The sequence below is a fragment of the Pollachius pollachius genome, assembly GCF_949987615.1.
Source record: "Pollachius pollachius genome assembly, chromosome: 12".
NCBI lineage: Eukaryota > Metazoa > Chordata > Actinopteri > Gadiformes > Gadidae > Pollachius > Pollachius pollachius.
In genome coordinates this window covers 16,786,711-16,801,933 of record NC_136945.1, presented here as the reverse complement: position 1 = coordinate 16,801,933, position 15,223 = coordinate 16,786,711, and the positions used below count along the sequence as shown (strand labels likewise).

The 15,223-nt window shown below is 47.1% G+C and overlaps 2 protein-coding genes across 7 annotated transcripts in view; both read right to left on the bottom strand.

Annotated features, from left to right (window-relative positions):
- Positions 1 to 7,985, bottom strand: part of ampd2a (adenosine monophosphate deaminase 2a) — a 32,485-nt gene extending 24,500 nt beyond the window's left edge. For 2 of the 6 annotated variants that reach the window (XM_079748507.1, XM_079748509.1), the window contains exons 1-2: positions 7,861 to 7,985; positions 7,569 to 7,627 (exon numbers count right to left, since the gene is read on the bottom strand). In XM_079748507.1, the coding sequence (XP_079604633.1) occupies positions 7,569 to 7,578 (10 nt within the window). In that variant the 5' untranslated portion in view covers positions 7,579 to 7,627; positions 7,861 to 7,985. Of the gene's footprint in view, positions 1 to 4,821; positions 5,307 to 6,518; positions 6,568 to 7,568; positions 7,628 to 7,801 lie in introns of those variants that run through there. The other 4 variants (XM_079748505.1, XM_079748506.1, XM_079748508.1 and 1 more) reach the window with 3 other exon arrangements.
- Positions 7,986 to 10,467: 2,482 nt separating this feature from the next.
- On the bottom strand, positions 10,468 to 11,919 carry LOC307083900 (G-protein coupled receptor 61-like; the record flags this gene model as incomplete). Its single annotated transcript, XM_079747929.1, has 1 exon — positions 10,468 to 11,919. The coding sequence occupies one exon, from the start codon at positions 11,917 to 11,919 to the stop codon at positions 10,468 to 10,470; it is 1,452 nt and encodes a 483-aa protein (XP_079604055.1).
- Between the last annotated feature and the right edge of the window lie 3,304 nt (positions 11,920 to 15,223).

Here is a 15,223-nt window from a genome sequence, read left to right as displayed (position 1 = left end):
CAGAAAAATTACAAAAAAAAGTCAAAACCTGGACCTGGAGTTTTGGACAAACAAAACAATAGCAGTGTGTGCTAGTGGACTCGCTGCCCAGAGCCGTGAGGGAGTTAACAACATTTGAGTTCATTGAATGAGAAACGACTCCCAGAATGGGATGGACATGCTCATTCAACACTAGCTGACACAGATTCAGCAGGGGTCAAACCAACATGGAGACAGATCCTCATTTAGAGGCGACAGTCACTGCCAGGAGGGAGCCGCTTAGCTCCTACAGTGAAACACAACCCTTAATAAACTAAACCACCCCGTAAATGCTATGTGGCAGCCTGAGGATCTACCACCATGGGGAGAGTACATCTGCTGGCCGTGGCTGTAGTCACGTTGACTGTCGTTCACATGAGAGAGAGACAGAAAAGTAGAGAGAGAGAGAGAGAGAGAGAGAGAGAGAGAGAGAGGGATAGAGAGGCAGAGAGAGACAGAGATAGATAGATAGGCAGACAATAAGAGAGAGACAGAGGGAGAGAGGGTGAGGGAGACAGAGAGAGAGACAGAGGAAGAGAGTGACAGATAAAGAGTGAGAGCGAGAGCGCGAGCTAGAGCGAGCGAGCAAGCGAGCGAGCGAGAGAGAGAGAGAGAGAGATTCTGTTGATCACAATAAAGCATCTGTTAGCTGCGTGGCTATCTGGTTACCCCCACCAACAACAATCACACCTGCCAGTCTCTTAAAGACCCCTCTTCCCAGTTCTCCTAAAGCCCTTCTCCAGATCCATTCAGCCTCGCTCTGTGTCTCACCCCGACAGCCCCTCCCTCTGCTATTCTTAGCGAAAACGAAAGCTCTGGAATTTTCCATCCAAACCAACCTGATGAGTTGGTCCTTAATAATGTCTGTGACTAACAAACAGTTGCATGACCGTAGATACTGTCAGCCACTTGTGAGCAATGGATGGTCGCCTGCTGCTATAGCAACCAGGGGTCTGCTGGAGCTCAGACGCCCTCTAGTGGCGAGATGTGAAAGGTTCAGATTAAACGTCTCCCTCGCAAACATTGTTACAACTGTTCGTGTTCTGCTCACTTTGTCCATTTGATCCACTTTGTTGTGGTCACGTGTGACCACAGTAGACCATCATCCTGCCAGAAAAAGCAATATGTGGCCGTTTGCTGAGGTCAGACATAGTTGGACCTCAGCAAATGTTATTAAAAATGATGGCAGCACTAAATATCATTAGACACAGATTACAAGACCCCTGTTCTGGCCCAGATCTGCTATGGAAAAGGTTTAATTTGTACTCTTAGATGATGGACTCTGCAGGTATTGGATGATATGCGTAATAATAACTGCTTTTCTCTGCTTCAATCTGTTTAAACATATCACTGATGTCAGAGCTCTGTGAACATGGCCTTAGGTTTAGAGTGTAGCTGTTCAATAATGTCGATCAGATTTGGTCCGAAACCCTGCTGGATGTGTTCCCCGTTTCACATCCTGTCTCGAAGCAGGACACAATGCACAACAACGCAAGTCCCAAATACATCGTAAGGCCGACCACACAACTCTGCCCTCTCAAGCTCACACTGCTCTCTGGTCGTCCATTTCACAACCTGGTTAACCTGCTTAGACATGAGGGTTGGGTTTCCTGCCTGCATGCCATCAAAATACATTCAGTATTATCATTTACATCTATGAGTGTAGATGTAATTGAGGGGATGTGGGATGAAAAACGACCACACTGATGAGGCAGTGGTGCATAGCTCTCTTGGCAGTCACCGGTCTGAGAAGTAATGACTTTATGACAGCTCTCTAACAGATTAGCAAATGGTCACGCCCACCGCCAGCAGGGGAAGGACTGTCACTTCCCCCAAATGCTTACACAGAGATGCTCCCTCTCCTCTCTCTCTCTCTCTCTCTCTCTCTCTCTCTCTCTCTCTCTCTCTCTCTCTCTCTCTCTCTCTCTCTCTCTCTCTCTCTCTCTCTCTCTCTCTCTCTCTCTCTCTCTCTCGTTTATATTGGCTTCAATGTTTACTTGTTGCTATAACAGAACACTTGGTCTATAGTGTGGGTAAAAGGCACTCTAAGTGATGTTGTCGTTTTGGCTAGGGACTGGGAGACCCATGTGACTGACTCTATATCTGTGATGGCTGTCAGAATATCTAGCTATATTATACTTATTTAACAAAAACATTATATCTCTGACAGCGAACAATGCTCAAAACAATAGATGTGATTTTACCCAAGATTTTATTTTAAGATGTTTTTACAGTTTCTCAAAATAACATAAATATTAAAGGTTGAAAATCATCTACAGCTCACATGTCTCTTCCCTTAGCATAAAAGATACTGTGTTCCCGAAATAGGATCACATTGGGTACAAAGTGTACATTATCTCCAAGGCCTGGGAGTGCTGTGTGTGCATGTGTGGGAGGGGGATATGGGTGTCCTAGGCCCTTTTTTGCAGAGTTAATCATGCAGGAGAGAGGGGGGGGGGGGATCCACACACCCACCAGCTTGAATAGCTATAATAATAATACTATAGTCTATAAGGTGCTACCCCCATGTGATGCAGTCACAATGTGGACATGGGCTGATAAGAGAGAGAGAGAGAGAGAGAGAGAGAGAAAGAGTATGAGAGAGAAAGAGAGAGGGAGAGAGCATGAGAGGGAGAGAGGGGAGAGCAAGAGAGCGAGCGAGAGATAGAGTGATCGAGAGCAAAAGAGAGAGCAAGAGAGAGAGAGAGAGAGCAAGAGAGAGCTTGAGATCAAGAGAGAAAGAGAGAGAGCCTCCATCAGAGAGCTGACTGGGCAGTCTTGAGTCTCACCAACACGGCACAGTAACACGGACACAACACAGCTGCCTCTAACAGCTTCAAACAGAGTCTTCACTGGCCTCCACTGTTGTGTTCCTCGGGCAGGCGGACAGATGGTCGTGTTGTGATCAGACTACATCGAGAATAGTGAAACAGAGCAACAGACCAACAGTTTATCCACTCGAAATGAGCAAAGGGCTGAGTGTGCCAGCGACGTGAGGCATGTTGTATGAGGCTGCACTGGAAGACTGTCTCTGCAAGGGGGCTCAGCCAAGCAGCAAAATGTGGGGACTGAAAGGACGGCTGGAGATGGAAGACCTCTAAGTTATTTATTACTGCAGCAAAGATAGGCGGCCTTAACCCTGTGTGTGTGCTTGCTTTTACACCGTCCCTCATAACAGCCACTCTTCATCCAACATTTTTTTCAGTTTTATTGTAAACAAACATAGCCTTACCACTATAGGCTATGTATATGTACATAGATATCTATAGGCAAACTAAAAGCCTAACTGCTTCACTGTTTTACCCTCAGGATGAAGACGGGTCTAACAGGAGGCAAGGGTTAAAAACAATAACAACAAGGGCCTCACAACAATGAGTTTAAGGATAAAGATTAGTTATATTACTATAATTAGGAATATAATATTATTGCCACTATAGAAAAACAAAATAGGAAAGATAGTTCAGTTGTTTCAGTAGAGCCCATCGTATTAAGCATCTGTGGGACTATTGAGTTTTTCTGAACAGGTGTCACTGTGTCCCAAGGACGTATCACTGACTGCTAAGTAGTCTGGCTTTGGTGTTCAAAGAGCTAGCGCAAGCCCCCGGTGTGACTCTCTCACACACACACACACACACACACACACACACACACACACACACACACACACACACACACACACACACACACACACACACACACACAGGTGTGACTTACAGGTGGGTTTGGAGGTTAGAATCCAGTCGATAAAATGACAGAAGGATACGGCCTTCGGAGAAGCCCAATACCCCGACCAGGACGTCACCGTGGCACCCACCTGGCACCGATGCACAAATAACCTCCACTCCAATCAAATGGTCTGAATGTGATTTGAGATAGGAGCTGTGTTGCAATGGCCTCTTTTTACTACCAGGAAAAACTACAACCAAACATGTGGGGGGAAGTCTTGCTCAATCAGTTCTGTTTTAAAATAATTAGAATCATCTTGAAGAAAAGAATGCTGATAATTAACATCCATTCAAGGGCATGTATATCACACTGAAGAGGTGAATCATGTTGAGATGAGATCATGAAACAAATCACAAAGCAACAAATATGCAGTCTAAGCAGGTTGTCTCCATAAAAGCAAAGAGCTAAAAAGTTACTTACAGAACGCTCAAAGCACAGACAGTATATGGCCAAGTGGCCGGAAGAGTCATGCAAACGGGGCAGTTGTCAGGTTGACCGATAGATAATAAAGACCCTATGACGTTAACAGCAGATAAGGTCTTAAGACACGCAGGCAGTGAAACCGCAACAAACTGACCCCCAGAGGGCTGGCCACAGAACCCCCCCCCCTATTGCTCAACTCACTGACTAGAGTGCTGACCGTCAGCACTGTTTCATACCCCATGTGTTGACTTGAACGGTTTATCGAATGAGGAACGCAAACTGACAAACGACCTGCCTGAAGTCATGATTCGCTTCCTGTCAGAAGAAGGTGGACGACGGTATATAATTAAACACAATGTACAGCACATGCTGTCTATTATTTAATAAGAAACTGTGTTCGAGAAATGGTGTCGACAAACTGCAGCAAAAGTGTCTAAGCTTCGGTTGAAAACATTCAAAGACAAACCAGAAAGAAAGAAAAGAGTCCCAAATTCTGTGGGGAGCCCCTTGTAGCTGCTGCTGCTCAACATCTGTGTGCTTATCTTTACTCCGGACCCCCCTCCCCCACGTCCTCCGTCCTCCCAACCAAGCTCCCTACTACCGTGCTCCCCATCCTTCTCTCCCCCCCCCCCCCCCCCTTCCCCCGCCACTCACCAGGAACGGTGGCGCTCTGCAGACTGCCCCTCTTGTGCAAGGTGGGCTTGGCTCTAGCCTTCCCTTGTCCCTCACCCGCCCCCGAGGACGGGGTGCTGGGGGTGACGGGGGTGGAGGCGGTGGAGGCGGCGGCGGCGGAGGTGGCGGTGTTGGACAACATCTTGCTGCCTGTGCGCGGGCTACGACTGGAGCGGAGTGAGTCAGAGCTGCAGAGCGGCCGGCGGAGGCAGAGCGAGAGGGAGAGGAGAGCAGCGGCGCCTGCCCCGTCGGAGCTGCGCCGCCTCACTCCGGACAGCAGGGGCAGCAAAAGCCGCACCAGGACCGAGGGGGACCCTTTGCTGCAGAGCAGGCTCCGCCCCCCTGGAGGCAGGAGTGGGTCAGCGGCGTCAGAGAGGCTCGGGCTTCCCTCTCTCCTGCCGGGAGGGGCCCGCCTCCCCCGTTGTCCTAGCAACCTGGAAGCCAGCTTCCCGTAGCCGATGCGGAGGAATAATGCAACAGAGGTGGACATTGCTGACTGCTAGCATGTCAAGCCGTAGCTGTAACGCCGGGGCTGCAACGTGGGACAGGCTACACCGCGCGGCAAGGTGAGCTGAGGTCAAAATGATTTCTTGCTCCAGCGGTAAAAAAAGAAACAAGAGACGTTGGAGCTGGCCAGAGCAGAAATAGAAGCTGAAGTGTATCACAACAGAATGGGCGGGGTCCTCCTCTAGCAATGACAGCAGCAGCAAACTCCAGAGAACTCGATGGGAGGTAAGAAAGTGAAACAGTCTAGCCTCAGGTAGCCTGTCTAGCTTCAGGTAGCCTGCCTAGCTTCAGAAAGCCAGCCTAGCCTCAGGTAGCCTGCCCGGCTTCAGGTAGCCAGCCTAGCATCAGGTAGCCTGCCTGGTTTCAGGTAGCCTGCCCAGTTTCAGGTAAGGTAGCGTGCCCAGCTTCAGGTAGCCAGCCTAGCTTCAGGTAGCCAGCCTAGCCTCAGGTAGCCTGCCTAGCTTCAGGTAGCCAGCCTAGCTTAAGGTAGCCTGACCAACACCAATCTTATGTACTTATTAAACGTATGAGCATGAACAGGGAGTTCTTGAAAACACACACACAACACACAATTTTTTACACCTGAGAGCATGCATTATAAATAGGAACAATGAATAGAAGAGGATGATCAGTTAACACAATGTCAGAGGAACCTGTCTGCCATGTCCATATCATTGTTATGCTGTAGGTTCAGTGTAAATGTTTACTAGCCTGATTAAATTACACAAAATAAAAACAAAGTGATGATCATGCATCCATGATACACAAAATTCATGAAAGGCTTATGGTTCATTTATATCTGTGTTATATATAGATATGTGTCATGCACACATAAAAGTGGAAGGGCTTTGAACAAATACACAGCATAAAACCCCATTTAGTGGCCAGGCAGATGAACTGCAGCCATCGCAAAACAAATAAGCAGACGGTAGCAATTGTTCTACTCGTGCATGCCAAGCCGTTTTAGATCGGACATACTGACATAGATCCACTCAACTTAGAAACAACCAATACTCAACCAATACAAATCCTGCATTACTTGTTGGCAACAGAGAGACAAGATTACAGAGAGATAGGTGAGACCGAAACCAAGAGATAAAACCCCAAGTATCAACTAACTCAAACGTGTAATTATAAAAAACATGCATTAGCCTGAAGCCATATTAACACACCTTTCTCTGTTCCTCTCCTTTGCTCGAGCACGCTCTGATTCCTATTAAAGCGGAGGGCTGGCTGCTCTGCTGAGAACCAGACTACTGTCGAAACCACAGTTTGCTATTTTCTTCCTTCCCCAGCTTTGGAAATTCCTCTTTTTTTTTGCGGAAGGCAAATTGCAAAACCACACTCCTCTCAAGCCCATGTATATTTATCTTTAAAAGGGGATATAAGCCATCCCAAATGCAAACTAAACTTTTAGGACAGAACATTTTGACTCAGCGATGAGGAAAATAAGTCAAGAAAACAAGGTTTTAATGGTATGGGCCCCTATTTGGTTATAGGTGCAGTCATAACATAACGGCAAAGTCAGTTTCACCTCTGGCTGTTAGCCATGAGCAGACATATAATGGATAGTTTACTTCTGTTTACACAAACATTCACGTTTCCATCACATTAATTTACTCAATTTCAGTCCAAAGTCAACAACGTGACCGTAGCGAGACATCCATGTGTCTTACTACAGAATAAAGCCAAGCACATGATTCATAAAACAGACATCCATTATGAGTCAACAAAAGAATATTATGTAGGCCTGTCATTCGAGGGTCAAATTGTCCTGGATGCTTATCTTGGCCATATCTCTCCCTTCAATATCTAGGGTATTTTCCTTCTCTCAACAGCAACAGGCCTTGAAGAGGGTTACAGATTAACAAGATGTTTAACTTCAACTGAACCTTTGCACTTTTCCTGAGGAAGAAATCTCAATGAAAATGGTCTGTTGATTGGGTGGGGGGTTGTGTATAACTTTAAAACCATAGCTTAGTATTAACCCTAAACAAGCATATAAACATGCAGAGTTGTGCTTCGACGCATTGTTTGTGCTGCTAAAAGAGTATGCATCGGCAAGAACAATAGAAAGCCCTCTTTGTAAGGGGTTAGGTACCTTAAACCTCTGATAATGATGCTGCGCACATTCACACGCACGCACACGCACATGCGCATACGCACACACGCACGCACACACACACACGCACGCACACACACACACGCACACACACACTTACCACTCGACATCTCGCCAGTCTGCTGATGCGTCAGTAGAAAGTAGGAAGGGCTGACCGCTCTGCCGAAACAACAGTAGCCCTTTGTTTAAGACTTAAAATTACGCCAGCGAGAAGCTAGCAATTTGTATAACAAATACAATCAAAATAAATAATACGCGTGATCATTATATTTAGTTTGAGTTCAATGGCGATTATAGCACATGTTGTAGCTGGAATAGTAATGTGAATCTTACCCAGTTTTAATGACACAAAACTTCAAACACTTCAAATTAACCTCATGAATGGAACCTACTTCGTGTTACAGAGTTATCTCCCCTACATGTATTTTGGCATCAACAGTTAATGTAGGTAGCCACTCGATTCCTTCTCTCTATCGGGGTATTGTTGTCATCTGGATCCATACGGGATGCACGTTTGATAGCTGCGTTGACGTAGTCGATTCCTTGTGTAACAAGAAAAGCGGCTGCATTAGCACTTAAAGGGGCCGTCGTTTCTAAACGGGGCGCTTTAGTCTAGAGTGCCGCTATCTGCAGCCGGGCTGTTTGAAATAATGTAATAAAAAAAATAAAAATGTTTTTGTGTTTTGTCTTCCTTTTTTTCGTTGTTTGTCTGGCAGGGAGGTTTTTGGAAAGCACCATTCGAGCCAAAATAACTTTATTATTGTCTACACTCGCACCTTCCCCTTCGTTTCTATCTGCAGTTAGGTTTGGTCATTTACAGTTATGTGGTTTGGAAAGATTTAAGGTTTGGTTTGTTAAATACACAATGTTTGTGTTGAGAATTGGACGATAAATTGTAAAACCCTCTTTTATTTTCTTAGAGACACTGGCCTACTTCAGTTCATCATGTGATTGATTTCGCCAGTCACTTAAACCTTAATTTCTGTGGACATAAAAATTGCTTTTCCCTACAATATGGAATATGCGCACATCAAATATCATATAAGTAGTAATAGACAAGGTTGCATTCTTGTTTTCCCCAAAGAGCAGGCTCCTCCCACCACCTACTACAGCGTTTAGAAATGTCACTAGGCTTAGGTTGCCATGGAGATGGTTGAGCCTGGAGAAGCTGGGGGCGGGGTTGACTGAGGTCCGTTGCTGAGGTTTGACGCCTGTTCATTCTACATGTTTAACCACCACATCTGTCTAAACAACTATCAATGTATCTGTCTGTTTCTATCTATAGATCTATATCTATATCTATACCTGTTCATCTACAGATACAGTAGGTATCTGTTTTTTGGTCCATCTGTCCGTCTGTCGGTCTGTCTATCTGTCCGTCTCTCTCTCTCTCTCTCTCTCTCTCTCTCTCTCTCTCTCTGCGTAGTATATCTCTTCATATGTCTGTCGTTCATCCTTCGTGTGTCTGTCTGTCCTTCCTCCTGTCCTCTCTCTGTCTGCCCGCCTGTCCTGTCAGACTGTTTGGCTGCCTGTGTATGCTTCGTCTGCCGGTCCGCATGATGTCTGTACATCCTGAAACCCCCATCTCCCATATAAAGGTCAGACTATCACTGCAGGCTTTTGAACTTCAAATGATACGCTTCGGTCAAACTGTTTGAACTCCATCCCTCGGTCCACCTCCTACAGTGTAATGTGAAAGTAGGCCTGCACACCAGTCACTATGGTACAACTATGGAGGCCCAAGTATTTTTGGTTGCTTTTTAACATTTGAAAAATGTAAGATTAGAAGCACTGTAAATAAAAGATTTAGCTAGTTGTATAAGTTATTATTGCCTCAAAAATCAGAGTGAGTTACACTTTAAGAAGTGTGAATGCAGCTCTGAATTCTATTAACCGTTTTTAGCGATTGCGATGTACTCTAATTTAATCTATTTTGTCTCTTTTTAAAGAAGATGAGGACTGGAAGAAATGTCATCCAAAGATTCATAAAAACAATGCAATTCCTGATAGGAATAATCTTTCAATTAAATTAAATAGAATTAATTCAATTATGTATAGTTAATCGAATATAGAACATAACTGATATAAGCAAACAATTAGCAGTTTAGCCTGGCAAATATAAAAGGAAAATATCTATAAACAAATGATAGATGTTTTATTTGGACCATTATATAATTGCACTTCATACAATGGTCAGGCGAATTAAACTGTACATGTTGGTATGCAATGATTAAAAGGCACATTAGGCTACCTAATGTTTTCAAGTGACAGCACAGTCCTGCCATGGGAAATGCTCTTTCTAGATCATTTTGATCATATTTAATGTTAGAATTTAGAATTGTCTTTGCTATCATTGCCATAGCACAATTGAACTGATTATTAGTTGAACATTTTTGTAAACAATGACCAATTGCTCAGTGATTCGTCATGACATCTAAATATTTTGTTATTGTTTATATTTCAAATGGGGGCAATCTTCCTATATCTGAATGGCCCATTACAATATTACAGTAATATAATGGCCATGGACATGTGTTGCTAAATGCTGCCCAATGTGTATCCTGAATAAATGAATCTGAAAATATTGAGCATTAATGACATTCCTGGCAGCCCACACATATGTAAAATCAAACAGGTATCTAATTTGTACATCTTTTAATTTTTTTTAACGTATAACATCAATAAAAACATTCAATTTACATCAAGTCATTTTCTATACAGGGCAGAGAAGTTATTTCCAAGGCAATAGGGTAATGTTGTTGTTTTCTCATGAATGTCGTTAGAAATTACGTAGAAAAACTAATTTCAGAGGATTTCAATTGAAATTCATTATAATTTGAATGTATCACAAGTGCAATTTTTGCAATGGAACAATAGAAAAGAACCTAGCTAAACTCATAAGCTACCATCCGTAACGGATTTGGGACAACCTTCAGCAAAACGATGCCCTGAAACACAATAAACAACGAGATAAAACGATACAATCCTCCTCCGCGACCCTAACTGTCTTTTATAATATGGTTGTTCTTTTTCACGTGCTCACCGTCCGTGAACCCCGCCGTGTCCTCCGCGATTTGCCCGGGAATCCTGAAATCGATAGGAACGGCCTGCGGGGCTTGGGTTGCCTGAGCCTGGACCACGGGGCGGCACGCCTCCCCCTTTGGGCTGGACGTGCTCCGCGAGTCCGGGGGCTCCAGGTTGCACCCGGTGCCCTGGAGGAACTGCAGGAAGTTCTCCTCGATGGAGCCCTCCCGGCCGTCCAGGTCCTCCTGCTCCAGGCGGGCGCGTCGGAACAGGCAGGGCATGTGCTTGCCCAGCTCCTCACGGATCTGCCTGTTGAGGCAGCCGTAGAAGAAGGGGTTTGAGGTGAAGCAGAAGTAGCCGATCCAGGTGACCGCCTCCTCCAGGGAGGCCAGAGCCGCGGGGGGGCTGGCCACCGCCGCCGAGTACAGGTGGAAGGAGAAGTAGGGCAGCCAGCAGCAGAGGAACTGGCCTCCCACCGCCGCCAGCACCGCCGCCGCCTTGCCCCCGCCGAAGGAGGACCTGTGCGGGGTGGCGCGGCTCGTGCCCGTGCCCGACCCGGAGCTGGTCACCATGGTGGAGCGGCTGCTGATGGACTCCAGCCGGCGGCGGCGGGGGGTGTCCATCCAGGTGGGCAGGGGCCCGTGGTGCATGGCAGCCACGCGGGCCACCTTGAACATGTTGCAGTACACCACCAGGATGAGCAGCAGCGGGCACAGGAAGTACACCAGCGTGAAGAGGACCATGAACACCAGGCGGTTGGAGCCTCCCACCGTCCAGTGCAGCGAGCACCGCCTGGGGCCCCCCGGGGCCGGCGCCGGGGGCCCGCCGGGCCCGCCGCCTCCTCCTCCGCCCCCGCCTGCCGCCACCCCGACCCCCACCCCGCCCCCGTCCAGCAGAGGGCCCCTGCCGCCCTGCAGGAACCAGGCCACGAGGGGCAGGACGGACATGGCCAGGGCTTTGACCCAGATCCCCACCAGCACCGACGCCACCAGGCCCACCGTCATCTTCACCTCGTAGCGCATGGGGTGGATGACGTAGTAGTAGCGCTCCACGTTGATGGCGGAGATGGACAGGATGGCGGCGCTGACCAGGCACACGCTGAGGAAGAGGTAGCTCCGGCACAGCGCCTCCCCGAAGAAGGCCCGGCCGGAGAGCATCCCCAGGGGCATCAGCACCAGCGCGGCCAGCAGGTCCACCGAGCACAGGTGGAAGACGAACGCAAACTTGTGGAGCTGCGGCGCCTTGGCGATCACGGCCATGACGGCGCCGTTGCCGACCACGGCCAGCAGGTCCATGAGCAGCATGGCCAGCAGGGCTAGACAGTGGGACAGTGCCCAGTCCTGCGCGGGCACCAGGGAGGCGGACGTGTTGGAGGCGGACTGTGCGTGCGGAGGGCTGTGTGAGGAGGAGTTCCACGAGGGCTCCATTGAGGCGCGAGGCGGGGCAGGCGGGCGGGATCCGTCACAGGCCCATCACCCATCCTTCACAGCCGGGGAGCTTGGGGTGTGAAGACGAGGTCCGCAGCTTCCCCGGTGATGGGAGCCTGACCCGAGGCACGGTGATCTGGGTCTCTGGGACACATCTACAAAGACTGGTGTCTCCAGAGCGGTCAGAGTGGACCCTGAGGAGAGGAGGGGAGAAGAACAAGAGGATTGTCATCTGTTTGCAGCGAGGGAATCGCTCTGTTTGGTGTCGTCCCTCTCGGAACAGAGAGGGAATAAGTCATCCACGCTTCTATCTAGGGTCCACCTGAAATCTGTCGTGGGAGCCGGGCACACAGGAACCATCCAACTGAGTGTTTGTTACCATCAGCGTATCGTTCAGAAACAGCAAAAATACATCGGTCCAGTTATTCTTGGGAAAGCTGCACAGGAAATCAGGTTAAATCTATTTAAAGCACACATCCTGTCAATGCATGAAGCGCAAGCTAATTCCTGCATATAATCCTATTACTCTAAAGCCATTTTCATTACCATTAATAATAACTACCATTGAAAACGAATTTCCAGCCTCGGAAATGCACTAACGCATTCACTGTGTGCTGGTGTGTGTGGTTTCAGGTCAAACAGGTGAACTCTTCATGTTTCTTCATGTATTTTACCAAACGCTAGTATGAAGATGGGTTGACCTAGGCTTGAGTTTAACCCAGCCGCCATCCCACCTTCAACAACAAGGTTGAGTCGGGTCACAGAGGCCAACGGCATGTCGCAGAAAAACAAATAGTCCTCTATGGAGGTGGCAGCTTCGTGTATGTGTGAGTGTGTGTGCATGTGTGTGTGGGCATGCGTGCGTGCATGCGTGAGTGCGAGGCCGGTGTGTCTGCGTTTGCGTGTGCGTGCGTGTGTGCATAGCCAATCAGCATGATACATGTGGTCATGTTTTGGTGTACCGGTTGTAAAAATACAAATCAAAAGGAGACAATTTAACGAGGCACGGCTCCACAATCAGAACAATACATCACAGCTCCTATACATTACAGCTGCTCGGGTTGCAATGGTGTCCGTCACGTTGGACGACTGGATCCTCTGTGATCAATGGACCTAATTCTCCCAAGCCTATCTGTTCCCCTCGCCTGGTGTAGTCATGTATTAACGCCTACTCATTCATCCATCAATCATTTATACATCACACTGATTCTACAACACCGGAGCCGGGTGCCCCTGACAACACTGTTCTAATCCCAGGCTGGCAAACAGATTCACTCCGTTGAGCTTCTACGCTACGTGGAAGAAGAACCAGGTAGAGGAGAAGTAAGCATTGTAGATAAAAAAAAACAAAGAGCATGACAGAAACAGAGAGAGTGAGGGAGAGATAGAAAGGGAGAGCGAGAAGGGGGGATATAGGTAGAGGGAGAGAGAGATAGCACGAGAACACTCGATCAGAAGACACGATTAATCCTGGCATAGCCAGAGGTACAGCATTGGTTGTTATGGTCTTTTCCGTTTTGAGGCTACGACTGAGAGCCCGTTTAGCTGGCAGCAGAGTGAGGTGGACGGTGGAGATGAAGCACGGTATACCTTGTGAATGGTGGTGAGGTAGTTCCCGCTGAAATAACCTGCTCTTCTTACCATCTCGCCGTAGTCCTGGTTCCTCCTCTTGGAACCCACCGCCAGCAGAGGTTTGGTCAGCACCAAGCCGTGGAGAGGACGAGAAGGAGAAAATGCTGGCTCCCTTTTTTTGATGATATAAATGCTTACACAGAGATGCTCCCTCTCCTCTCTCTCGCTCTCTCTCTCTCTCTCTCTCTCTCTCTCTCTCTCTCTCTCCCATACACACAAACACTGACTGCAGAGATGGAGCAGGAGGCAGCGAGTAAATGGGTACCACAGCAACTGGCCACACAGGGTCCTAGTGCCTGCCTATTCCTTATATTGGAATAGTTTGATAATTTACATTTTTAGGGAAGTGCGTCAATACGAATAAGAAGTCACAGAAATACAAAATTGTAATAGCGTCAAATACGTTTAGCCCACAATTGATGATATGGATAAAGAACATCTGTACAGATAAACATCTGTGCTAACTTAACCCTCTCATTTCCTGAGCTTAAATCTCGCCCAATGTTACTTGTGCATGTGTGTGTCTATTCTATAGAAAATAGAACGGAATACATTCAGCTAACCATACGTGTAATGATCATTTTCATATTTTAACATAGAAACACATCCAGTGTCCTTCCGTCACAGTTCACCATATTTATAAATCTCTGGTCATTTTAACTGAGGTAAAACAATTACAAATGGGCCTCAGCCACCTCCGTATGTGGCTTCATCAAACTGGGGCAATTGCTGATTCTCCTGTTGCCACGGTGATCTTTCTTCACATACAGTCTGTCTCGTTGCATTTTCCAAGGTGGACAATGAAATGTTAAATGTTATATTTAATGTGACCGCAATAACTCTGCTGAAGGAGCAAACACACATATCCCTTGTTCTGCATCGCTTTCATTCATTCATCCTCTGTTCCAAATAAAGGTTTGCATGCATACAAAGCCTTGTATGTCGATATTCATGTGCATATTCAGTGCATGTTTTATTGTATTCCGAAAACATTCACTGATAACATGATAACATCACATGATGATGAACGCTCAGTGCTTCAAGTGAAGTGATTTCCATGTATGCCTGTGTATGTGTATGTCTACGTGTGTGCGTGCGTGCATGCATGCATGTGTGAGTGCGTGCATGTGTTTGTGTGCGTGCGTGTGTGTGTGTGTGTGTATCTGTACATGCCTGCGTGCATGCATGCCTGTGTGTGTGTGTGTGTGTGTGTGTGTGTGTGCGTGCGTGTGCGTGCGTGCGTGCGTGCGTCTGTGTGTGTGTGTGTGTGTGTGTGTGCATGCACAAGCGTCTATTTATGAGTATGTATCAGGTGTTGACTCATGACAAAAATAGAAGATTCGTCTCTCTCCGCAGCACCAATCACTGCCGCCACAAATACAATGGTTTCCATGGCAACCTTCAAAATAGATTCAGCATCCTGGCTCAGAAATAGCGATGGCATTCTGCCCTTACCCCATGCAGCCCCTGTTTAAAAAACACCAGCTATCCAAAAATACCCATAGCAAATGCTCTCATTAATGCAATCACGTAATTACAGTTACCGAAAACACAATTACAGCATAGCACATGTTCGAGTGGAATTTGAATTCACTGAAAGCCTGGGGATGTATAGAAGCCATTAACCTGCTGTTGAAATTAAATGATATGAAAGCCGGCAGCCCACCCAGGA